Source organism: Rhinoraja longicauda, chromosome 22 (assembly GCF_053455715.1).
Source record: "Rhinoraja longicauda isolate Sanriku21f chromosome 22, sRhiLon1.1, whole genome shotgun sequence".
NCBI lineage: Eukaryota > Metazoa > Chordata > Chondrichthyes > Rajiformes > Arhynchobatidae > Rhinoraja > Rhinoraja longicauda.
Genome location: NC_135974.1, coordinates 23,085,809 through 23,112,377, shown reverse-complemented (window position 1 = coordinate 23,112,377; position 26,569 = coordinate 23,085,809). Strand labels below are relative to the sequence as shown.

Genomic DNA, 26,569 nt, shown 5'->3' with positions numbered 1-26,569 from the left:
CCTGTGTGGGTTTTCTCCGGGTGCTCTGGTTTCCTTCCACACTCCTAAGACCTATAGGTTTGTAGGCTACTTGGCTTGGTAAAATTGTACATTGTCCCGAGTGTGTAGGATTGTGGTAGTGTACGGGGATTGCTGGTCGGTGTGGACTCGGTGGGTCGAAGGGCCTGTTTCTGTGTTGTATCTCTAAACTAAACTATTTTCTTCTAGACAAGACGTTAAAATCAGTGCCTCGTCTGATTTGGGTAGACCCCACAGCACAGCTCAAAGAAAGGGGAAATTCTGGGAGATTTGCTCGGCCTCTCAAATATCGGCAGGAGGTTAGCATAATATTGTTTTTTGTCAAAGCTTGTTAGAGGCAAGTTGGCTGTTCTGCCACATTACAGCTGTGACTTTACATGGTGGGTGGAGGCTTTATTGGCTATAAAGTGCTCTGGGATATCCTGTGAAGTGAACTGTATGAATGGAAATGTTTTACTGTCAGGAAGAAACGTGTGCAGACACTGCCGTGAGGATTAAATTGCACTGAAAATATGTTTCTTGCATAATATAGCTGGAGCCCCGAGTAATAGTACGACAATTAGCTTTGGGTAAACGTGGAGAGAAGGTTCTTTGAATTTTAAAAAGGTCCACAGCGAGGAGGGATGGCTGGTCTGATTCATTTTTAGCTGCATGTGAAGTGAATGGACAAAAGCTCGCTTTATGATCTCTGCGGCAATTCTCGTTATTTCTTCACAACCAATTTGCAGGCGAGATCGCAAATCAAATCTGTCCCCTCAGCTGGGCACAAGAAGCAAGAAGCCCTGCAGCATCTTTCTAAAAAGCAGGGTCCCGGCCACTTTTCATCTCTCAACCAACTTAATTTAAAAACAAATTACAGATTAACTGGCTGTTGTCACGCAGCTCAAGGGGTTTTGCATTTCCTATTACAAAGTAATTACATTTCAAAAAGATGTAGTGAAGATTGTGAGTGAAGATTCACCAGACATATTCCCAAAATGGTACATTTGGGGGGGAATTGAGCCGGTCTGACCTCCTATTTTGTAATGTGCAGGTGACTTTGTCGAAAGGTGGAGAATTCTCACTGGAGTTAACAGGGTAGATGCAAGAAGGATCTTTCCCCGGGCTGGGGAATTCAAAAGAAGTGGATTATTTAAGAGTGAACTGATTTCTGGATATTAAAAGAATCAAGCGATATGGCGTTAGGACAAGAAAATGGCATTGAGCTAGAAGATTAGCAGAGAAGGCTTGAGGTGGGACTGATTGGCCTTCACCTGCTCTTCATTCTCATGAATGGCTTTGGAAGCCTGAGGACATGAAAGGTGGAGATGCAAGGAACTGTAAATGCTGGAACTCATAAAGTGCTGGAGGAACTCGGCAGATCAGGCAACATCGGTGGAGGAATGGGCAGATGACATTTTTTGTTGGAACCCTTCTTCAGACTGATTGAAGGGGGGGGGGAGTGGGAAATGAAAGCTGGAAAAAAGGTGGGAGCAGGGCATGCAAGGTGCATGCCAGTTTTTCCCTTAAATGTGCATCTTGGAATGGAATATCAGAAAAATGGGCAAAGTCTGGGGTGTCTCATGGGAACTAATCACATCAGTTGAAATGTTTTTTTTTCTGCAAACGGGTCCATTCCAGAGTTGTTGCATGACAGCTTTCATCACCATGATTGTTCATAAAATAATGGAATGATGATGAGTCATCATGGGAATGCAGTAATAAAATGTATACATTTGGCAATCAAGACAGAATTACCACTTTTTACTCCCAAGGAACAAAAAAACTGTGTCTGGGTGGTGAAGATGAAAAGACAAACAAGAAGAGGATTTATGCATTCAGCAAGTGAAGCTGTTGTGTGTGTGACCTGATTCATACCACTGGGATCATCTGAAAAGGTCGAGGAATAAGTTTGCGAATGAGCCTGCTTTGGATTTAGACAGAGAGCTGCTTGTTGAGGCACAGCATTTGGATGAATTGATCTGATGACAGGATTAAGAGGGGTTAGAAAACTTGGGCTGGGGTACAGTTTGCAATATGTTGCTGCAGCTTACGTTTCGTGACAGTGCCAGCAATGTTTCATGCATTGACGTGACCAGGCCTCGTCTGCCTTTTTAACAAATGTGTAAATCCATTTTAAGATAAATGTCTGCATTAAAGTGAAGAATCATTCTAATTTATCCCAACAGCGATATAATACCTTAAGAGATTGTGTAGTATCTGCAGTACAAGGAAATGATCAGTAAAGGAGATAGGTAGTGTAGGATTTGACATCTAGAGCAGCGGATACAATAGATGAGGTTGGAGGAGGTGCAGGTGAACCTCTGTCTCACCTGGAAAGACTGTTTGGGTCCTTGGATGGAGTTGAGGGGGGAGGTAAAGGGACAGGTGTTGCATCTCCTGCGGTTGCAGGGGAAAGTGCCCAGGGATGGGGTGGTTTGGGTAGGAAGGGACGAGTGGATCAGGGAGTGATGGAGGGAATGGTCTCTGCGGAACGCAGAAAGGGGCGGAGATGGGAAGATATGGCCAGTAGTGGGGTCCCATTGTAGGTGACGGAAATGTTGGAGGATGATTTGTTGGATACGCTGGCTGATGGGGTGGAAGGTGAGAACGAGGAGGATTCTGGCCTTGTTACGAATGGGGGGAGGGGGAGCAAGAGCTGAGCTGCGGGATATAGAAGAGGCCCTAGTGAGAGCCTCATCTATGATGGAAGAGGGGAAGCCCTGTTTCCAGAAGAATGAGGACATCTCTGATGCCCTAGTGTGAAACACCTCATCCCCGGCGCAGAAGCGGCGTAGACGGTGGAATTGGGAGTAGGGGATAGACTTTTTGCAGTAGACAGGGTGGGAAGAAGTGTAGTCCAGATAGCTGTGCGAGTCAGTGGGTTTATAGTAGATGTCAGTCACTAGTCTGTCTCCTGTGATGGAGATGGTGAGGTCCAGAAATGGTAGGGAGATGTCGGAGATAGTCCAAGTATATTTAAGAGCAGGATAGAAATTGGTAGTGAAGTGTATGAAGTCAGTGAGTTCTGCATGGGTACAAGAGGTAGCACCAATGCAGTCGTCGATGTAGCGGAGGTAGAGTTCGGGGATGGGGCTAGTGTATGTCCGGAACAGGGATTGTTCGACGTACCCGACAAAGAGGCAGGCGTAGCTAGGGCCCATGCGAGTGCCCATAGCTACGCCTCTGGTTTGGAGGAAGTGGGAGGAGTCAAAGGAGAAGTTGTTAAGGCTAAGAACCAGCACTGCTAGGCGGAGGAGAGTGTTAGTAGATAGGGATTGGCTGGTTCTACGGTTGAGGAAGAAATGGAGGGCTTTGAGACCATCCTTGTAACAAAATGGCGGCACTGCCCTAGCAGCTGCCGCTCACCTGCGGTCCATTTGTCTTTGTGTTTTTGTTGGTTTTTTTTTGTTGTCTTAATTGTAGTTGTGATGTGGTGTTTTTGTGTTTGTGTACTATGTGTGTATGTGGGGGGGAGGGGGAAACTAACACTGTAAATATGTGTCCCTTCAGAACGGAGACCCGACCTTTGTTTTCTGGGCCGTGTCTCCGTTCCTGCTGCGGCCTACCATCGGCCCAACTCCTGGAGCTGTCGGCCTCCAGGGCTCTGGTTCGCAGAGCCCGCGGATCGGACTTACCACCACCGGAGCCGGCCGTCTTCGGAGGCTGCGGGAGCAGCTGCGACTCGCCTTAGGCTCAGGCCGCGTGGATGCCGACATCGGGAGCTCCGGCAGCGGCAGCGTGTTCGCCCGCCCCGGATCGCGGGGCATGGGGCGCGGACATTTCACCGTCCGGCGCGGCCTAGGATGGCCGCGGGATATTTCTCTGCTGGGCGGGGGCTTCAATGTCGGGAGCCACGACCGCCCCGACGTGCAACAACAGCGGCAGCAGCGTGTTCGCCCGCCCCGGATCGGACTTATCATCGGCGGAGCCGGCCGTCTTCGGAGGCTGCGGGAGCGGCTGCGACGCGACGCGCCTTGGGCTCGGCCCGCTGTGGACCGTCCGGTGCGGCCTGCAACCACAACAGCCTGACTGCGGGCGAGGCACAGCGGGAGAAGGGAAAGACATTGTGGCCTTCCATCACAGTGAGGAGAGAGAGGACTGGAGGAGACTCACTGTGATGGATGTTTCTTTGATGGATGTTTCTTTTTTTGTGTGTTTTTGGGGTTGGGTGGTTTGAGTGCCTGTTTGATGCTTTTATTGTTGGACTGTGTTTTGGGGGGTTTTGGGGTGTGTGATTTGAATGCCTATTTAATGCTTTTATTGTTGGACTGTGTTTTGGGGGGTTTTTGGGGTTGGGTAATTTTGGGTGCCTGTTTAGTGCTTTTATTGTTGGACTGTGGGTGATTGAATTAACATTTTGTTCAAGATGGCCGCGCCGTTGTGTTTGGCTGCCTGCCACTGTATGTTTCTTTTTTTTTCCTGGTCAGATGTGCAGCACTTTGGTCAACGTGGGTTGTTTTTAAATGTGCTATACAAATAAATTGACTTGACTTGACTTGACTTGTGGGGGATGGAAGTGTAGAGTGACTGGACATCCATGGTTAAGATGAGGGAGTGGGGGCCTGGGAACCGGAAGTTATCGAGGAGACGGAGAGCATGTGAGGTGTCTTGGACGTAGGTGGGGAGGGATTTGACCAGGGGGGATAGGATGGAGTCGCGGTAGGTGGAAATAAGTTCGGTGGGACATGAACAGGCAGAAACAATGGGTCTGCCGGGACAGTTCTGTTTATGGATTTTAGATTGAAGGTAAAATCGGGCCTTACGGGGCTGGGGAACGATAAGTTTGTAGGCATTAGAGGGTAGAGTGCCGGAAATGGTGAGGTCCGTGATGGTGTTGATGATTAAGGTCTGGTGTTCGTCGGTGGGGTCGTGGTCCAAGGATAAGTAGGAGGAGGTGCCTGAGAGTAAAGGAGATAAATGCTTTTGATCCTGGGACTGCCCTCCGCCATAGATTAAAGATTCAAATCATGAGAGGAATAGATCGTGTAGACGCACAGAGTCTCTTGCCCAGAGTAGGGGATTCGAGAACCGGAGGGCATTGGCTTAAGGTGAGGGGGGAAAGATTTAATAGGAACATGAGAGGTAACTTTTTCACACAAAGGGTGGTGGGTGTATGGTACGAGCCGCCGGAGGAGGTAGTTGAGGCAGGTACTATGGCAACGTTTAAGAACATTTGGACATGTACATGGATAGGACAGGTTTAGAGGGATATTGGCCAAATGCAGGCAGGTGGGACTTGTATAGATGGAATATGTTGGTCGGTGTGGACAAGTTGGGCCAAAGGGCCTGTTTACACACTGTATGACTCTATGACTCTTAATTGTTTGAATAAGAAACTAGGGCTGTATAGGAAAACAAAAGGACCATCACTTTCATCACACTGGCCGAAGGCCGATCATGGTCATTGGTGATGGTACCTTCGGGGCTTTGCTTTTCTCAACATGTATTTTTGTTGCTTGATGTCTCCCTTCCCTTGCTTCTTGCAGCTGTGTCTACAGGGGTCAAGCACGCAGCTTAAACTTGTTTCCAGTTGAGCAAATTCTTCAGATGACCACACAGTTTGATTTTTAGGCACATGTAGGAAGCATCGCTGTTTGTCCAGCTAACATTACGTTGTTTCGTTCCCACGAGGAGAGGTCTCCACGTTTTTATTTCACTGGATTTTGACGTGTTTGGTGTAAAAAGGAGACCATTTCATTTGCTATCCACATCTGCTGCTTAAATGTTTTGACTTGTTGGATCACAGTATGAAGTCAAATACAGACATCAATGGCATACACACATCTACACTAAACTGGTGCTTTCTATTATTATGTTTAAAAACAGAAGGGAAACCCTTTGGCACAATAGGTCTGCGCCAACCAGCAAGCACCCATCTGCTCGAACCCCATTTTATATGCTCCGAGCATTCCCATCAATTCCCCACATATTTCACCAGTCATCTATACTGGGGGCAATTTACAGTTAGCCGACCAACCCACATGTCTTTGGGATGCGAGAGGAAACTGGAGCACCCAGCAGAAACCTATATAGTCACAGGGAGAACATGTAAACTCTACAGTAGTTGCACTGAATCAGAATCAGAATAACCTTTATTGTCATCCAAAGAAACAAGTCTTTATTGGACGAGATTTTGTCACCCACAGTCCAACAATAAAAGCAATAAAAATAAGCAATTACACACATAATCACAAACCAACACAAAACACAAAAAAAAAGAGAAACATCCATCACTCTCCTCCAGTCACCTCCTCACTGTGATGGAAGGCCAGAATGTCTTTTCTCTTCCCCTGCCGTCTTCACCCGCGGTCAGGCTGCTGAAGTTGCCACGTCCCAGGCCGCGCCGGACGGTGAAAGGTCCGCAGCGGGCCGACCCAAGCCCCGCGATCCGGGGCTGGCGAAGACTGGAGATCAGATTGAACTCTGGTCATTGGAGCTATGAGGTAGCAGGTCTGCCAGCTGCACCATTGTTCTGCCATTATTACTGCACCTGATGGCAGCCCTCCCTCTGCAGTCAACATTTCCGGATGGTATAAGGATACCCTCGGGTTTTCCTGCACACTGCACCTCAATCTATCATGGCAAGTTACAGCCGCGTATGAATATGGTTCAAGAAGTAATTTTAAAGTCCATATTATAAATTGCCTTCATGTATTTAATATCATTAGTAATTGTTAAGGGAACTGGGGTTTGAGATTTGATATTGCATTTCATCTCGTAGCCGATTGATCAGTTTAATGTACACTTAATGATAGCAACAAGGGATGTTTGGAAGTGGTGATGGCATAAAGGAACAATGTCAGCAGTTCGCAGTATGGTCTAATCATGCGTTCACTGTGAGAATTCTGTTTTATAAAGTCCACTTTTTTACTATATTGCTGTACAACAATTAATCAGTCAAGGATGACTTAAAAATCATACAAAGTTCAAAGCTTTGTTGGACTAGGAGATCGGGCAAACTGATGGCTGGCCTCTTAACACTTGACTGCCAAAATAGTAGAATTACCTATTTGCTAAGTAGGCAATGTAAGTAGGACTTTGCTTCATTGTGATATGATCAGAGGCCTAGAAATATCCAGAGGGAATAAAAAAGTGATTCTTTAATATTTACATCTATTTAAATCGAGGATGGTGGCAGTAACTGAAGAAACTATTCATGTTGAAGATAGACACAAAAAGATGGAGTAACTCAGTGGGACAGGCAGCGCCTCTGGAGAGAAGGAATGGGTGACGTTTCAGATCGAGACTCTTCTTCAGACTGGTTAGAGATAAGGGAAACTATTCATGTTTATTGCTTTAGAGCTATATATACTTAACCAAAGATGAAATTGTACCAGCCAAGGCCCATTAAATTGATGATCAATTCAGAGTTTTTAAAGAAGGTTGTTCAGGAACTGTATGGGATCAAAAAGCTATATTAAAATCTGTGCCAACAATGAATGTTTCTTGTGAACGTTGAGACTTAAACATGTAGCATCGCATTTGTCAATGTAAACCTGGGTGTGCATACACTATGAACGTGGTAATAGACCAGCATTTCAAGGAGGCTTTGTGTTAAAATTACTAAAACCTGTTTTGTGAGACTGATCATAATTGGGACTAACAAACTGCCTGCAGAAGCATTGAAGGTTACTCTAATGGCAATAAATCTTATCAGATACATTAATCTATTATGGTTTAAAAAATGCCATGTCACGATTACTGTAGTGATTCGGTATTTGCAAGCAACTTACGTAGGATAAAGCTACATTGATGAATAAGGCCTGAAATGTACAACTTGATTTTGTTTTACAATATAAAGCACTTTGTTCTGTGATATCCTTGTAACATCCTTCCTCTTTTCCCCACCCTCCCACTCATGTCAATTTAATTATCCCAGGAATGTGTGTCGTAAATTTGTATCCAGTGCTTGAACAGAGATTGAGCATACTTATTCCATACCAGAAAACAAATGGCAAAGAGATGTTTTCCAAATTAAGTGCTATCGAAGAGGACCAGGAATTCTTGGGGTGATTAATGTGGGCGGATTTTCCCCCAGAGAATTTGGCAAACCGCTCACTGATTAGTCTGCCTGGTCGTTTATCCAAAGTGTGTTAGCCTGAAAGTAAGTTCTGCATAGCGACAAGGTCGTCACCACTTGGAGTGGAACCAATCATCATTCTACTGTAAATCAAACTTGGCAACACACCATTAAGTGTTTGCACGTTGTTAGTAGTTTGTAACTGTTCCTCGCCCTGCATTTCGGTGGAGAATTTTACCCTTTCAGTGCTTGACCGTGTTTGCTGTGCAGGGTAGTGTTTAGCATGAGATTAATGCACTATCTTAACCCTTATCCCATTCAATGTAGGGATTGGTGGGTCTTGTGTATAAAGAAAGAAATGGCAACCTTTCATAGAACACAAAATGCTGGAGTAACTCGGCGGGTCAGGCAGCATATTTGAGTCTGAAAAAGACTGAATGTGAAATCTGAAATGTTGCCTCTCCATGTCCTCTAGTGATACTGCCTGACTAGCTGAGTTACTCCAGCACTTTGTGTTTTATGCATGATTCCAGCGTCTGCAGTTCCTAGTGGCTACCAACCTTTCACGCAGTCAAGGTTTTTAAGCACAACAAACATGTTTTTAGTTTATGACTATATTAGACTTTATTTTAGACTTGAGAGATACGTAATATGATATTGATTAAGGAACAAATATTGACCAAAACTCCTGTTTTTATTCTTTCAATAGTAGCATTATATACGTTCTTATTAATTCCACACTTGCAGAATTGTGTGTAGTTTTAGACCTCTTCCCATAGATAGGATATACTTTCAGCAACAAAGGTTTAGCAGGTTGATACCTTCTTTAAAAACTCTGCATTGACCATCAATTTTATGGGCCTTAGCTGGTACAATTTCATCTTTGGTGAAGTATATATAGCTCTAAAGCAATAAACAATAGTTTCCCTTATCCCTAACCAGTCTGAAGATGACAAGATTGTATTATGAGGAGAGATTGGATAGATTATGCTGCTGTTCATGGATTTAGAACATAGAACAGCACAGGAACGGGCCCTTCGGCCCACAATGTTCGTGTCGAACATGATGCCTAATTAAACTGATCTCATCTGCCTGCACAGGATCCACATCCCTCTGTTCCCTGCGCTTCCCTGTGCCTATGAAAACTCTCTTAAAAACAACTTTGGTATCTGACTCTGGCAATGCTTTCTGGGCCCCCACCAACCTCTGTGTAAAAACAAAATGCCACGCACATCTGTTTTAAACTTTCCCCCTCTCACCTTATAACTGTGTCTCTAGTGTTGGACATTTCCACCCTGGGGAAAAAGGTTCTGACTGTCTACCTTGTCTATGCCTCTCATCATTTTATATACTTGCATCGCCTCCCCTCAAACTCTGATGTGCGAGAGAAAACAATCTAAGTCTGTCCAACTACTCCCTGTAGCTGAAACCCTCTAAACCAGGCAGCATTCGGGTTAACCTCCTCAACACCCTCTCCAACACCATCATTCCTGTAACGGGGCGACCAGAACTGTGCGCAATACTCCAAATGCGGCCTAACCAAAGTCCTCTAGAGCTGTATCAAGACTTCCTGACTTTTATATTCAATGTCCATAGCAATGAAGGCAAGCATAGCACTTGCCTTCTGTACCACCCTATCACCCATAGTGAGCTATGAACTTGGACTGCAAGATCCCTCTGCATATCAATGCTGTTGAGGGTCTTGTGAGTAGATCTCATTGTAATGCATAAAGTTCTTGCACAGCTTGACAGGCTGGATGCAAGGAGGTTTTTGTTTTTTGCTGACGTGGGGGTCGGTACCTGTGATTGCGCTCTTAGAAAATGGGGTAAAGTAGTTAGGGCCAAGTGTGGGTATGAGATATGGGATCAGCCGTGACTGCATTGAATGGTGGAATGGGCTGAAAGGGCCCAATGGCCTAGCTACTATTTTTCTGTCTTCAATGTTACAACGGGCTGTTTTTACACCTTACTGAGAGGCAGGCTGGGCTTTAGTTCAAAGTCTTGTCTGAAAGATCTCGCCTGTGACAGTGCAGAGTTCCCTGAGGAAAAATGTGCCTAGTTTGTGAGCTTGTATTTCTGAAATGGAATTAAGGCCCTCTCCTTTGAGAAATAGAAGTTTAGCTCAAAGCTATCAAACTGCTGGATAGTGCTGGAATGGCTTTGATAGAAACTAAACGTCTAATGTGGAAAATAAACATTTAGTGCCGACTGAACATGTTTTTTTTTTAAATTTCAAAGTCAATTTCTAATGAATGAAACAATTCTGAGTTGCATTGGCACAGTAAAGAAGTGTGCTTGGATTATTTACTCCTGGGAAAGTGAAGGCATGGCACTGTGTTTTCCTGAATGCAGAGGTCAATTTGTGAGTCACTCTGGAGACCAGTAGAGGCTGTTAATTGAATAAGCTTGAATGTAGCTACATTACAACACCTACAAAATTTAGTGGATCTATTTGCAGAGATTGGTACGACATACCCTGGAGACTGACTCATCCTGCATTTAGATTCTGAGCGCAATCTGCATGCATTGACTATTACTGCTTGTCTCACGGCTGTCATTAGTGAAGGTTCAATGTTTCACGCTGTAGGGATCTCTATGGGTTTCCAAACAGAGGAATGTATGATGGTACAATCAGTAATACTCTGTCACAGCTTAAATGTAATGAACAAATAATTTCCAGGAGTTAATGCTTTATCTGATTTTTAAAACTGTACAGTGCATTGTGTACTATTTTAATAACTGAATAATTCTGTCTTCAGAGGATAGAACATTTCTAGAATTTAAGAAATCTTCCATTGAAAACGTTTTTTTAATTTAGTCGGGGGCCTTCATTGTTTATCTTTAATTGAAAGCCAAATTAGACTGCCTTTGTGATTCATTGGTTGCATGAGCATTAATCAAATGGAATAGATGAAATATATATGTACAGAGTAGATTCACTGTTTGTACCCTTGTTAAATGTCTCAGAAACTGCTGAAAGATTTCTTAGTTGATGAAGAAATATCAAGACCAAAAGTAAAATTTGCAACAGGAGTGTCAGTGGCAAGGAATGTCTTGCTCCTCCTTAGAAAATGAAGACTTTGAAGTGACCTCATTGTAGTCTCCAAGGTCTTGCAGATAGATGACAGAAGGGTTTGCTGTACTAAAGGGATGATTGATTTGAGCACGGACTGAAACACTAAGTTTCAAATCAAGAACAGTTTGAATTGATTGCAAACTACAGCATGGAAACAGGACCTCCAGCTCACTTAGTCCACACTGAACATCGATCACCGATTCACACTATTCCAAGTTATCACTTCCATTCCTAGCGTACTGGGTGTAATTTACAGAGGACAATTAAAGCCTACAAACTCGTACATCTTTAGGATATGGGAAGATACTGGAGCACCCAGAGGAAACCCACAAGGTCACGGAGAACAATAGACAATAGGTGCAGGAGGAGGCCATTCGGCCCTTCGAGCCAGCACCGCCATTCAATGTGATCATGGCTGATCATTCTCAATCAATACCCCGTTCCTGCCTTCTCCCTATACCCCCTGACTCCGCTATCCTTAAGAGCTCTATCTAGCTCTCTCTTGAATGCATTCAGAGAATTGGCCTCCACTGCCATCCGAACGTGCAAACTCCACACAGACAGCATCCAAAGTGAGGATCGAACCCGGGTCTCTGGCGCTGTGAGGCTGCATGCAGCTCTACCAGCTGTGCCACTGTGCCAAAGATCAGGTTTTCACCTTAAAAGGAACCCATTTATGGGCCTTTTGTTTGCCAAGGAAGGTCAATAAAGGTGACAATATAAATGGATTCAGAAGACAACATAACTGAATTACTGGAGAAAGGAGGGTTTGCTGAACCGGTTGTTGAACCAATTAAAAATGTGTACAACTAAAACCTCGGTGAGTCAGATTTAGAATTTGTTGCTTTGCTGAGATGAACTGAAATCTCTATTTAATTCCCAAGGAGGACTGGTGGGTACAGGACAGTATGAGATCTGTTTCAGAGTGCGGGGGCCACAGTTTTATTTAAACGTAGTGCAGCAGCTGATGGATCACCACATTACAGGTTCCATCTTCTAAGTAAGGAGTCCCTCTGAGATGAGAACTACCGAGCCTGCCAACAGGAGTCGGGGGTGAATGGGCGTCATCTGACTTCAGCGCTCATCTGTGTGGGTGGAAGCTTGTTTTAATGTCAGGGGAGCATTTTGCCCTTCTCTTCAGAAGGTGGGGTGGGAATGATGTGGGGAATGTGCGTGGGCATTGGAAATGTGTGGTAAGTTTCCGCGGGGGTGTGGCAGTGTAAGGCAGGTGTGCATGTTATGGCTGGGGATTATGTATGTAGGCGTGGACGGGCGTGGACGGGGGTGGGGGTTGGGAGGGGGAAGGTGTGACACAACAGATCATCTCGTCGATCCTGCATTATAACGGAGGCTGATGGTCAGTCATTGGTAAAGATGACGTTGAATGATGGGAGCAGTAAAGCTACTCAGAAAAATTATATGCTGGAGTAGGAAACTAATTTACAGTTTTAAAGACACAAATTAAAAACAGTCCGGCTCCAGCTGCATTTCTGTGGTGAACGGACTGCACAGCTGTATTTTACCAAAGTCTTGGTTGTTGCTTTGTCTTGTGGTTATTGCTAAATCTGCCTGCCTGTCTTTTAGGATTGAGATCGTGATAATATAACAAAGTGATTCCTCTCTGAAGCCTGTGAGTCTGTTAATCTGAAAGTCACAGTGCTGATTATCTCTGCTTGTTGGTACTATTTCTTTCCAGCTGGTTTGAGAAAGCCCTAACCGGAAAGCAAACAGTAACCGAAATTCAGGAGGCTACATTACAGTGTGTGTAAGCAAAAATAAGACACAGCGTGCCTTTTTTTGCACACTGTCAGATGGGCCCCAATCCAAAATGTCGACTGTCCCTGTTCTCCAAAGGTGCTACCTGACCTGCGGAGTTACTCCAGCACTTTGGCTTTTTTTGGTACACCAGTATCTGCAGTTCCTTGTATTACAGTATATGTGTAAGCAATTTGTTTTTCACTTGATCGCTGATGGGGTTCAGTGATGGGACCTTCTGTTATTTGTCATGTATATCAATGACTTGAATTAGAATGACCGTGGTCCGATAAGTTGCTGACCACACCAAGATTGGTGCGGTTATAGATCGTGAGGGTGGCTGTGTAATGATCCGCTGGAGAGCTGGACGGAACCGTGCAGATAAAACTTAATCCAAACAAGTGTGAAATAATGCATTTTGCATTGTCTACTACTGACCAGACACATACAGTATGGAGACTTTAGAAACGACAATGGATCGTGTCTCATGAATCTTGAGTTTTTTGAAGAAGTGAACAAAAAGGTTGATGAAGGCAGAGCTGCAGATGTTGACTACCTGGATTTCAAGCAAGGCATTTGAAAAGGTTCTGCTTAGTAGGCTGCTCCAGAAGGTTAGATTGCATGAGATCCAGCCGATCGCTAGCCGATTGGATAGAAAATTGGCTTCATGGAAGGACGCAGAGGGTGATGATGGAGGGTTGTTTATTTGGAATTCTGTGACCAGTGGTGTGTCCCAGGGAGTGGTGTTTGTGGTTTATATTAACAATTTGGATGAAAGTGTACAAGGCATGATCAATAAGTTTGCAGATGACACTAAAGTGGGTCGTATCGTAGATCGTGAAGATGGTCATCAATAATTACAGCAGGATCTTGTTCAGTTGGGCAAGTGGTCTGAAGAATGGTTATTACAATACGAAACAATAAAACTATTCATCCCCGGAGGGAAATTGGTCTGCCAACAGTTGCAATAAACAACAAGAAGGTATCACAAAATGCTGGGGTAACTCAGCGGGTCAGGCAGCATCTCAGGAGAGAAGGAATGGGTGACGTTTCGGGTCGAGACCCTTCTTCAGATACCTTTGTGATACCTTCGTAATACCCTTTGTGATACCTTCGATTTGTACCAGCATCTGCAGCTATTTTCCTACAATACACAACAAGGTACACGAAAAAGTTGAAATTAAAATTAAATTAAAAGTGAAGAAAAGGAAAAGACAAGTGACTGTTGGCTGGCTGCCATGTACACAGCGCCTTAACCGGAACGAACGAACAAAGAAACAAACGAGTGCAGGCTTATCTCCTGGGCAGAGAATACTAAAACTAGAGTGCCCCCCCCCTCCCCCACACCGTGTCCCCCTTTGTTCTCCCACTGTCTCTCACGGCGGTCCCCCCACGCTGGGTCCTCAGTTGGGCAGATAAGTGTGAGGTATTGTATTTTGGGAAGTCAAATCAGGTCAGGACCTTCACAGTGAATGGTAGGGCTCAGGGGAGTGTTGTAGAGTAGAAGGATCTAGGAGGGCAGGCACATAGTTATTTGAAAGCATTTTATTATCTGCACTTTCTTTGTAACTGTAACGTTGTATTCTGCACTCCATTTTATTGCCTTCTTTGCACTACCCATACTAGTAATTTTTGGTATGATTTGCCTGGATCGCACGCAAATCAAAGATTTTGAATTTAGTTTATTGTCACCTGTACTAAGTTACAGTGAAAAGCTTTTGTTGCGTGCTTTTCGCTGAATGTTGGTGCATGAGGCAATATTAAACCTATACCAATTATTCTCTGCATATTCCCATCAACAGATACTATTACCTATACCCAGAAGGTAAATTACAAAGGCCAATCAATCTACCTACCTGCATGTTTAGTTTAGAGATATAGTGCTGAATCAGGCCCTTCGGCCTACTGAGTCCGCACCGACCAGTGATTCCTGTACACTAGTATTATCCTACGCACAAGAGACAATTTACAACACACACCTACAAATCTGTATGTCTTTGAAGTGTGGGAGGAAACTGGAGCACCCAGAGAAAACCCACGCGGTCACGGGGAGAATGTACAAACTCCATACAGACGGCACCCATTGGCAGGATCAAAACTGTGTCACTGGCGCTGTAAGGCAGCAAATCTACGGCTGCGCCACTGTGTGCACTTCTTTGGGATGTGGGCGGAAACTGCATTGAAGGAAATATCCATGCAGTCAAAGGAAGAATATGCAAATACCACTTGCATAACAGCATTGGAGGTGAGGATTGAATCCAGATCTCTGGAACTGCGCCACCTTGCTGATATTTCCCACCCCGCGGCGTGCAGGAGGAAAGCTAAAATAATAATTCTGAATCTTCAAAGGAACTTTCATGTCGCTGCCACCATCCATCCCCTTCCTTCCTCATCTGCCGTGCTCAAAATTTGTAAGTGTGGATCAAAGCTAGAATTGTATTAAACAGTCAAACTTTTAAAAAAAGTTTAAAGCACCAAGCAAGCTGTGTTTAGTTCTACAGTGGGGCTGAGTCCAGACTTTGGACTGATGCTGACCAGATCTCAGTTTGTGGTCTGATAACAGGCTCCTTGCATTATCGGTTCTGGAGTCTTTGAAAATGCTAATTGGTTCAAGCATGTACAGTTCGGAAGGCAACAAATAGGGTGTGGAGACAAATACACGGAGCCGGGCTATGGAGGGGGATGATTACAGGAGCTGTGCAATATGAGAGTGGTGTGTGGTCGGCTCCACAGCTGCAGTGGAATAGATACAGAGCTCGTGAACGCCCTTGTTTTCTCTTCCTCACCAATATTACATTCCAACGTGATTGCTAAAACACATGTAAAACCTTCGAGGGCAGGGTTATAAGCATGTTCCAGCAAACGTGTTTATTTTAAGAATTGCATATTTTTAAAGATTGTCCATCGAGTAACCATAACAACTTCCACTATATGCAAATAAATGTTCTTAATCTCTGGCTCTACCTTCGTCATTGATTTTCCAGGCTTGCCTTTCCAGTGGTCATTTTGCTGAATTTCTGGAGGCTTCTTAATCTTGCATTTTGCAGCCCCTGATTTAAAATATATATATATATATTTTGCCATAGGCCAGAACAGTTGCCAAACAAGCTGTGATAGGATAGGATGCTTTCTACAGTGCATCTGTAGAAGTTAGTAAGAGTCGTTGGATACATGCTGAACTTCCTTCGTCCTTGGATGAAGTAGAGGCATTGGTGTGGTTTCTTAGCAGTATCTTCAATATGGATGGCCCTGGATAAATTGCTGTTGAAATTTATGCCTCGGAACTGAAGCTCTTGGCCATCTCCAACTTGGCACCATTGATGCTTCCTGAGTTAGCAACTGGCTCCTTGTCTTGCTGCCATTGAGGAAGAGGTTGTTGTCTTCCACCATATTACTAAGCTCTCTGTGTCCTTTCTGTGCTCCTTGTTTGAGATCCGACCCACTAGAGTGTCGTCATTTGCAAACCTCTAAATGGAGTAAATGCAGAATTTTCCCATGTAGTCATGAGAATATAGGGTGTATAATATGTTGCTGAGAATGCATCCTTGTGGGACACCAGGACACTAGTGTTGAGAATTATTGTGGAGGATGTTTTGTCACCTATCCTCACTGACTTTGGTCTATGTGTCAGGAAGTCACTGTTCTGGTGGCTGAACAGAGTGCTAACTCCTAGATGCAGGTGTATGAAGAAGCATTTGGTTGGGATTAGGGTGGTGAGGGCGGGTCTATCATTAATAAATAGGAATATGACATTGGTGTCCTTGTTATGTAGATGTTCCGGGGATGAGTACAGGACCTGGGAGATGACGTCTGCCATGGACCTTTTCCAATGATAGTCGAATTGCAGTGAATCAAGACTGTCTGGGAGGATGTAGTTAATGTGAGCCACGACCAGCCTCTTGAAACAATTCAAGATGCTGAATATCCTGGCCATTGGGCATTGGTCAATAAGGCATGCTGTCTTACTTGTCTTTGGCACTGGTATGACAGTGGCCTTCTAAGAACTGGCGGGAATCTTAGCATGGAGTAGGGAGAGTTTACAGATGACCGTGAGTACTCATGCCAGTTGGTCTTTGCAGGTCCTTGGGATGTGGTCGAGACTCCATCCAGGCCAGTTGTTTTCTGCCTGTTCACTCTTGGGGAAGGCTGATCTGACATCTGTGATGGTTACCATAGTTACATGAACACCCGAGGCTGTCAAGGTGGATGATGTAATTCGACCAATCTTGGCAAATCTTCAAAGTGAGTATAGGATGCTCATCAAGGAGGGATGTGGTGTTGCCAGCGATACTGCCCGACTTAACTTTGTAGCCCATTTTAGCGTGCAAGCTTTGCCACAATCGCTGGGTGTCCAATTGATTATTCCGTGACTCTAGCCTGGTCCAGAATTCCCTCTTGGCACCCTTGATGGCTTTGCGAAGCCTGCAAATAGATTTAATGTACTGCTCAGGATTATTTGACTTGAACCCTCCAGACCAGGACTTCACCTGGGGAATGGACGTCAAGGTGCATCTGTGGTTTCTGGTTGGGGAAAATGTATATTGTCTTCTTTGACACACGAATGAAGTCTGTGACGGCAGTGGCATATTTATTTAGGTCGAAGATGCTCCTTTAAAATCTACCTCTTATCAAACATTGGTGAAGTGTCCTTGTGTCTCTGTTTTTGACACATTTTTGGATTTTCTTAACTTCTAGAGTGCTTCACGCAAATGTTTTCATTGTGTAGTTGGCCATCAACATGACAACCTCTGTTCCCCCTAGGTATCTTAGTATTTCTTGTTTAGAGGTTGATTGTGAACACATTGTACGAGCAAAGTTCACTTCAAATGTCAACACTCAATTTCTTGCAGAGTACGACCCAGCACAATACTTCTGTGTAAACTTACCGGTCCCATGATCATGAGTTATGCTTCCAAAGGAATGGTCAACCTGTTTGTAAAAGATTTACCTAAGGTGATTTACAACCCACTGTGTTATGTATCTGGAATCCTGGCCTGCCCACACATTGCTGTGGGTGTGACAAGTATCTAACCAGTTCTCTCTCTGGCATCTATGGTGTTTGGTTCTTGCTTGCAATGTCCTGTTTTTCAGTTATGTACTGCACCAATGGACTTACCGACGCAGTAATTTAGCTGAATAATCCATCATTTTTTGACAGCCTGACACAATATGTGGTGGGGGTGGGGGGGGGGGGGGGTGGGGGGGAGAGAGAACAAAAGGAGGAGCCAGCGTGCTTTATAACTTTGTCTTAGCCGTAGGTAACTGCTATTTGTATACCTTGGGTATGCAAGCAAAGAATTTCACTGTGCCTCGTCGCATGTGACAATAAAGTATTCCATAATATTTTAAAGCGCCTAATGATGATTATAAAAGAAACACCGACAATTAAAAGCTTTTAAGCTTTTTCTGGCGTTCAGTACAATCGCAGTTGACACCGTATTCCCACTCTATACCCACATCCTTTCATGCCGAGATATCTACCTATATTTTAAATATTCAGTGACATGGGCTCCACCCTGTTCAGTGGTACAGAATTCCATAATTTCACCACCCTCTCAATGAATAAAGTCTGCCTATAACTGGCCTATATGCCTCTCCCCGACTCAGTAGAATCCCCGAAACCCAAAGTGCATTTTACATTTAGACTCTTAAGATCAAAGAAAATAGCAGATTATTTAATACAATTAAAGTCCAGAACCAGAGGCCACAGTTTAAGAATAAGGGGTAGGCCATTTAGAACGGAGATGAGGAAAAACTTTTTCAGTCAGAGAGTTGTAAACCTGTGGAATTCTCTGCCTCAGAAGGCAGTGGAGGCCAATTCTCTGAATGCATTCAAGAGAGAGCTAGATAGAGCTCTTAAAGATAGCGGAGTCGGGGGGTATGGGGAGAAGGCAGGAACGGGGTACTGATTGTGAATGATCAGCCATGATCACATTGAATGGTAGTGCTGGCTCGAAGGGCCGAATGGCCTACTCCTGCACCTATTGTCTAATACCTACAATGATTGGGGGGGGTTTTCTCCCTCCAGCCAGTTAACCACCTTGTTCCTTTCCCCATCTCCATATGTCATCTTTCATCCCAATCCCACATTTCCCTATTTTTTTTCCCCCTTCTTTCCCCTCCCTCCTGTCCTCTTCCATCCGCACCCCTCCCTCCAGTGTCACATTTAATTTCTACTATTCTCTTTGACTGACACCGTTTTTGCCACCTTTTCGCCATTCGTCTTTGTCACAAGGTTAGCTGTCTTCATGTTTTTTGGTAATCTTGCAAACTTCAATGATACTTTATTGTCACATGTGCAGTGAAATTCCTTTTTTGCTTACAATTCAGTAAAAAAAAATCTTACAACACATAGGCACAATTGTACAAGTACAATATACTCAAGTAGATTATACTGACACAGTACCATGTTCAAACTTAATGTTCATGCCCTTTCTTCTGATTGCTTAATTTTTCTCCCCCCCATATCTGTTTTACCTCTAGTGAATGGGCCTGGGATCCTCTTCTGTAGTTTGCCATGTAGCAAATGACGTCCAATGTTGTGTGAGTTTGATCTTCCCACTTTTTAGCCCTCATTACTATAATACCACCTGCTTCAACCTCCCCAAATGACCCTTCCTCCCAGTGTGTCCCATCAGCTCCCTGGCACATGTGTTGAAGTCACAGTGCAAACGGTGTGTCGTCATTATCGTTCCCCGTGCCTGCAGCTTAGTCTCTAAAGCTTTAGACTTCCACCGCAGCTGCTTGCAACGTGCTACCAATCATTACTCTGCCTGTTGCCAGGCTCTCAATGCAACTTTCACATGATCAGCTTATTGTCCAACCATGGCCATTTCATGCAAGAGATTATTAACCTCCTGTTCAATATTAACACAAATGTTCAAAGCTCCTTATTTATTTAGTGATTGCGCCAGCCATTCACATAGTGCCTCCTGAGAGCTCCTTTAGCAGCTAATAAACAACAGTTGCATTTTCATCCATGGTTTCCCGACACCACAGACGTTACGTGGAGAAGGCAGGAGAATGGAGTTAGGAGGGAGAGATAGATCAGCCATGATTGAAATGGCGGAGTAGACTTGATGGGGCCCAGTGGCCTCATTCTACTATTCCTTATGACTTTATGACGCTGCCGACTGCCGTTTCTCACTGACCTATGAATCTTTTCAATAAATGATCAAGAAGTCAAAGAAGCAGCCTCCTCTATGGACAATTCTGCCTCTAGATTTGTCCTAACTCGTGCTTTGAAAGTTTATAGGTTGCAAATGTTCTGCACCATCACTTTTAACAAACAAATCTCTTGTCGATCGACCATCAGGGATCCAGTTCGGGCAGCTTTCAGTCTGTGGATCCCCTTCAACCCAGCACCACCTTCACCTCTCTGCGTACCCGAAACGTCTGACTGAGAATAGATCAAACTCTCCAAGTTCCATTCAAATGTCAACATTTGTTTGAGTGCAGAATGTTACTCAACACCACGATTATGCACAAATTCGCCCATTTCTGAGCCTCACCCCTGTACAGGTGACCAACCCACCAACAGCTCCTTAGCATAACGCATCAAATGTGGTTTACAACCTGCTATTGTATTCCATATTCTCTCCCTCTTGCAGTATGTCTAGACTTTGTGCTGGTGTGTGGCAAAACGTATCTGGTTTGTTTACTTGGAACTACCTTTGGCATCTGTAGTATCTGGTTTTTCTTCTTTGAATACAGTGCTCTGCCTTCAATCATGCATTTTGCCAGCAGTTATATTTATGGTCAGTTTTTTAGTAATATGACACAACTGTCCTGATGTAATCAGCACAACTACATTGAAAGAAGTGTACTGACGCATGTTGTTGCTTCATCGTCTGTTCCTTCTCCCCCAACTCCCGTACCCTGCCTTTCCAGTTTGTTTCCAACACCTCCACCATCAGCTTTGTTTCTTGCCCTGTTTGCTGGTCACAAAGTTGCAGGGTCAGGCTTGGATAACATTTGTGGAATCCTGTCGCACAGAGAGGGGCCATTATGCCATCGTGACAGTTCAACCAGAGCTTTCTCCTGTGGGGATATGCCATCTTAATGCCATCTTAATGCCATCATGAAATGCTCATTTCATTCTGCCAATCTCGACTAGTTTGCTGACAATGACTCCCGATGAGCACATTTAGAACAGGCCAAAGCTTACGTGCAACGAGTCTGCACAGCGGCAGAGTTGCTGCCTTACAGCGCCCGAGACCCGGGTTCGAACCTGCCTGCGGGTGCTGCCTGTAACCGTGTGGGTTTGCTCCCGGTGCTCCAGTCTCCTCCCATGCTCCAAAGACGTACAAGTTTGTAGGTTAATTGACTTTGGTAAAAATTGTAAATTGTCCCTTGTGTGTAGGATAGAACTAGTGTACGGTGTGATCGCTGGTTGGCGTGGACCAGGTGTACTGAAGGGTCTGTTTCCACTCTGTATCTCTTAGGTCTAAGTGAAGTCTAAAACAAGTAATTTTCATACATGCTGACCTTTTCTGAAATTGTGACAAGATATGTCCAGCATTGTTCTCCCACCAAGCTGAGGTGCTGTAACATTGGTGAGCTCAGCAAATGAAGGAGTCCTTGCTTGGCTCCAGAGAGACATAAGCACATTTCTGCAAGTGTCACTAGCCGGTATACATGTAAACTTAAGGTAACTTGGAGGAGTCTTATTGATCTTCAGTTGAGAGTCTTCATGTTGCGGCCAATTTTGAAAGGCAAGTGTGTGTCATGAAGAATTTACCTCCATGAGTTTTGAATTTGAGTTTTCCAAAATAGTTTAGCTGTGTTTTTTTTCCGATGAATTTTGATGATTCAGTGTTACCAGTATATCTGTTCCAGGCAGTTTGTTTGAAGGCGGTGACAGTAGATAAGGATGTTTGCTGCTTTCCTGCGCAAGAGTGCAACAAGATAAGAGAACAAGATGTTAACTCTAAAGCAATACAGTACCTTGTTGCTACAACCCAGCCTCTGAGAGTGATGTGAGTGAGCACAATTGGCGAGGAAGGCTAGAAGTTGCATTCAACTAATTTCAAGGAAATGGCATGAAATTGTGCTTCTATACAACTGATCTATTTTTATTAAAGTAAATAAATTATTAGACATGCTAGGTTAATGAGAAGTTTTCTGTATAATTCATTTAAAATATAGTTTCATGATAGCTTTTGATATTAAGCAGTTATATTCTGGACAGTTGTTCTGAAGAGTCTGTCTCCATATCCTAAAAATTGTCCATTTATAATAGGTGTCAAGGATCCCAACTCGAAACGTTGCCTATCTATATCTTCCAGCCATGGTGCCCACTGAATTACTCCAGCACAATGCAATCTGCAATTCCTTGTGTCTACATTTTACTGCTCCACTGCAAAATCTCCTTGAGGTATTATGACTTTGAAGAAGTTCTCTTCCTCTATCTACCTATCACTTGCCAGACCTTGTCCTGTTCCACCTCTTTTCCATCTTACTTCTCCCTACTACAGCTAGTCTGAAGAAGGGTCCCGACTCAAAACATCACCTATTCAGAGATGCTGCTGAGTCATTCTAGCAGTTTTGCTAGAATGACTCGGCAAAAACTGCGTCCGCAGTTCCTTGTGTTTACATTCTAGATTTTGGAAGTCTGCTTAGTTTGGAAACTGGGGAAAAGAGTGAGACAAATTTCCATGAGTGCCTAGCTAATAGGAAATAAAGTCTGTTTTTTTCTCCATGAGATGTTTGGGCAATGGGAAACCAAACTCTTAAAATATGAAGGCTATCAAAGTCCAACATTTGAAGAGCCGAAAGCTGTGAATGAGTTCATTATTTATTTTACTTAAATATGTGCAACACAAGCAGCAGTTAGTGCTGTTGTCTCAGTTCCAGCGACTTGGGTTAAAACTGTTGTTGCCCTTGTGCAGTTTGCATGTTCTCCCTGTGACTATGTGAGGTTCCACTGCCTGGCATGGTTTCCTCCCACACTCTGAAGATCTGATGGTAAATTAACTGTTTACACCAAAATACACTTTTCGGGTAAGTAAATGGCTGATGAAGTGATGGGGAAAAAAGAGAGGAAAATAAGTCTGATGGGATTGCTCTGCTGGAAGTTAGCATGAACCTGATAAGCTGATCAGCCTTCTCCTGCGCTTTTTGCAATAAAGTAATCTTTAAATGTTATTTATTAATAACTTAGTATTGAACACCTATCTATTCCAGTTCCGTTCCTAAAGAATTCCTAAAATATTGATTTTTTAATGGATTTTTTGACTAGCAAATGCAATAAATCATTTTTCTTTAAAGGTACATATTTAGAGCCATGATGGGCCAAACAGCCTCCTCCTGGCTGCGTTACTCCAAGATTCTGTGATATCGAGGATCTCGTCAAGAAATCGCAATCTGCAATTTCTATTGCCTGCCCTGGTGCAGAGGAAGGTGTTCAGTTTGAATAACGTGCCGGTTCATTTGATTATGAATACCGTTTCAAGGTAGATTATGTACCAGCTTTACGGCAGGGAACAGTGTTGTCTGCCTTTTGTGGAGGCGAGACTCGGATGCCGTGCCAATTCTCAGATTACGTGGAGATAATGAAACCCTTTGTTTAATCCTGTTCTACCCCATCAGCAGGCGGATTGCTGTATCCACCTGCTTCTGGCAGGTGGAGGGAGGCCTGAGGGGTGACTTTGGCCTAGTAGCTATTGTCATGGTAACCTGTCTGGATATGGAGTGGAGGCACATGGGCAGCTGAAGCACTTGCTGTCCATTACTAATGGTGCTGGCACCACTTCTTGACCCCAGTGTAAATTGGCAAGAGAGGCAAAACACACTCTTTAGCAGTAATAGTTACCAGCCAACCTTTAAAACCCACGCTTTAGATCTTAGTTTAGTTTAGAGATACAGCACGGAAACAGGCCCCTCGGCCCACGGGGTCTGCGCCGACCAGCGATCCCCGCACATTAACACTATCCTACACATACTAGGGACAATGTTTTTACACATACGCCAAGCCAATTAATCTCCAAACCTGTATGTCTTTGGAGGAAATTGTGTCGTCTCTTCTCCATTGGTAATCTGCATAATTCTTGCTGCTACAGAATGTTCATCTCTGGTGATATTTTTGTTAGCATTAACAATACAGGTTCTCCTTAACTTCCGATGGGGTTCCGTTCCGAGAAACCCATCGGAAACCAAAAGTATTGTAAGTTGAAATGCATTGTAATACTCGCGATCACGTGGCCGGAAGCGAGTGGCGAGTCTCTGCCGTTTGCACCATCGCAAAGTCGAACTATCACGTCGAAACATCATAAGTCATAAAACAGGAGCGCCTGTATAGTAAAAATATTTTTAAGGTGGAGATAATTATTTGAAAGTTCAAGGAATTGACACAAGGAGCCTGGGGTGGACATGCCTTGGCCTCCAAAGCCTGCTCCACCGTTCAATATCACCATGGCTGGTCCACCCTAGACTCGAGTTTGAAATTTGTTGTGTTCAAATCTTACCATGGCCTCGTCTTCCTCCCCCTCTAACTTCTGCTAACCCTACCACTTTCTGTTCTTCCAACCTTTAATCTTTTGAGCATTGCTATAAGCTCCCTTATTGACCATGTCTTTGATTATCTCAAGATATCCTCTAGTTTTGGTATCACTTTGAATTGACATTTTCCTTCATGAAGAACCTATTGTGTCATTATTATTGTTCACATTGGAGATACTTTTATAAATGCACATTGTGCTTTGTACAGTCGGCCAGACACAGTGTTGATTTGTGCCAGCTCCTTTTGAGTTGTTATTCGCTGTCGATGAATAATTAAGCTTAATGCACACAGGAAATCTATATTTTGGCCCAATGCATGAAACTGATACTCTGGAAAGTTGATGCTGAGAGCTGTCTCCAATTACCTGGATGTGCAAAATGGATAATTAACTCCTTGCACCAAGCTCCCTGATCTAACAATTCAATAAGGAAATGAATCTCTAATACAGTGTGCAACTTAATTAAAGTTAAACATGGGTCTCTGAAATGATCAATGTTTGCCAGCATGGACTACAGATCATAGTAGGTTGAGTCGCAAGGGCCAGTCAGATTTAATGCGCCGACACGTGGAGTTCACTGGACTCAACACCAATGGTGTTAGTCACCATGCAACATGTATTCGAAATCATGCCACAACATTGGAGGATGGATTCACTGCAGTTAGGAAACTGGATGATGGAAGGAAGAAGTTCTGCTCCAGCTTTTCTTGCAGATCTAAATTGCTGGGAAATATCCCGCAGAGGTAAACAATGGATTGTGCTCAATGAGATTCATTCCCCAGCAGTTTCTGCATGACGATCCTTACTTTGAGAGGGGCCTTGACCACATGAATTCTGACCCTGCTTCCTAACCAGCTGCTACCATTCCTGATGGTGCTCCCTGCTACTATGTTCTTGCTGTTGTGATCCAAATACACCTCACTGCTGTTGGGAACACTGAAACACAACTGTTAAAAACGCCACACGTCAGAATCCTGTATTCCGAATTAGTCCAATGCTGCTCAATCCAGAGAGTTTTGACTGGAGATATTATCATATCATATCATATATAGCCGGAAACAGGCCTTTTCGGCCCACCAAGTCCGTGCCGCCCAGTGATCCCCGTACATTAACACTATCCTACACCCACTAGGGACAATTTTTACATTTACCCAGCCAATTAACCTACATACCTGTAATATTCTGCTGTATTTGCTCCAACGGACACACACACACACACACACACACACACACCAATGTAAACTTGTTTCAATGGTTGAAAAGCATAAAAACTGCAGATGCTGGAAATCCAAATTAAAAACTGTGTTTCAAGCACTTTCTGTGGGTTGGGCAGCATCTGTGGAGAGAGAAACAGACAATGTTTCAGGCCAATGACCTATCTGTACAACCTGATGACAGATTATCAACCTGAAACATCAATTGTGTCTGCTGCTGTGCAGATGCTGCCAGACTTCCTGAGTGTTTCCAACAATTTTGTGTTTTTTATTTCATTTTAAGATTTGGTTGATGAATTAAAATCGGCTAGAAATCGACAAGACTTTTCTATTTAGAAAGATATCCTTGGTTGCTAGTGCTACACACATAATATAGTAGTAACAGCCTCTGCTTCCCTCCCAAAATTCAGTCCCTTTTGACTTAATAGAGTCTAACAGTATGGAAACTGGCCCTTCGTCCCAACTCACCCCCACCGACCAACATGTCCCATCGACACAAGTCCGACCTACCCCTATCTCTCTAAAGTTATCCTATCCATGCACCTGTCTGAATGTTTCTTAAATGTCACGATAGTACCTGCCTCAACTACCTCATCCGGCAACTCGTTCCATACACCCACTAGCATTTTTGTTTAAAAAAAAGTTACCCCTCAGGTACCTATTAAACCTATATCTGGTTCTCTATTCCCGTACTCTGGGGAAGAGACTCTGTGCTTTTACCCGATCTATTGCTCTCATGATTTTGTACACCCCTATAAGATCACCCTTCATCCTCCTGCGCTCCAAGGAGTAGATCCTTGTCTGCTCAATCTCTCCCTATAGCTCAGACCCTTGAGTCCTGGCCCATTTGGATGTGGTGTACAATGTGCAGCCGCTATTGTTAGGTCTACTGACTAGTATTTATTTTGGTTTATTATTGTCAAATGCACTGAGATACAGTGTAACAAAACTTTGTTTTGGATGCTATCCAGGCAAATCATACCATGCATAACGAGTACAATCAACC

General features: G+C 43.9%; 1 protein-coding gene across 2 annotated transcripts in view; it reads left to right on the top strand.

The window, feature by feature from the left end:
• fam210b (family with sequence similarity 210 member B) overlaps nt 1-26,569 on the top strand; it is a 47,791-nt gene that overhangs the window by 5,139 nt on the left and 16,083 nt on the right. The window contains exon 2 of one of the 2 annotated variants that reach the window (XM_078418979.1): nt 3,511-4,463. The exons of the other annotated variant lie outside the window; for it this stretch is intronic. Within the exon in view, the coding sequence (XP_078275105.1) occupies nt 3,511-4,029 (519 nt within the window). The 3' untranslated portion in view covers nt 4,030-4,463. Of the gene's footprint in view, nt 1-3,510; nt 4,464-26,569 lie in introns of those variants that run through there. 2 annotated transcript variants of the gene reach the window in all.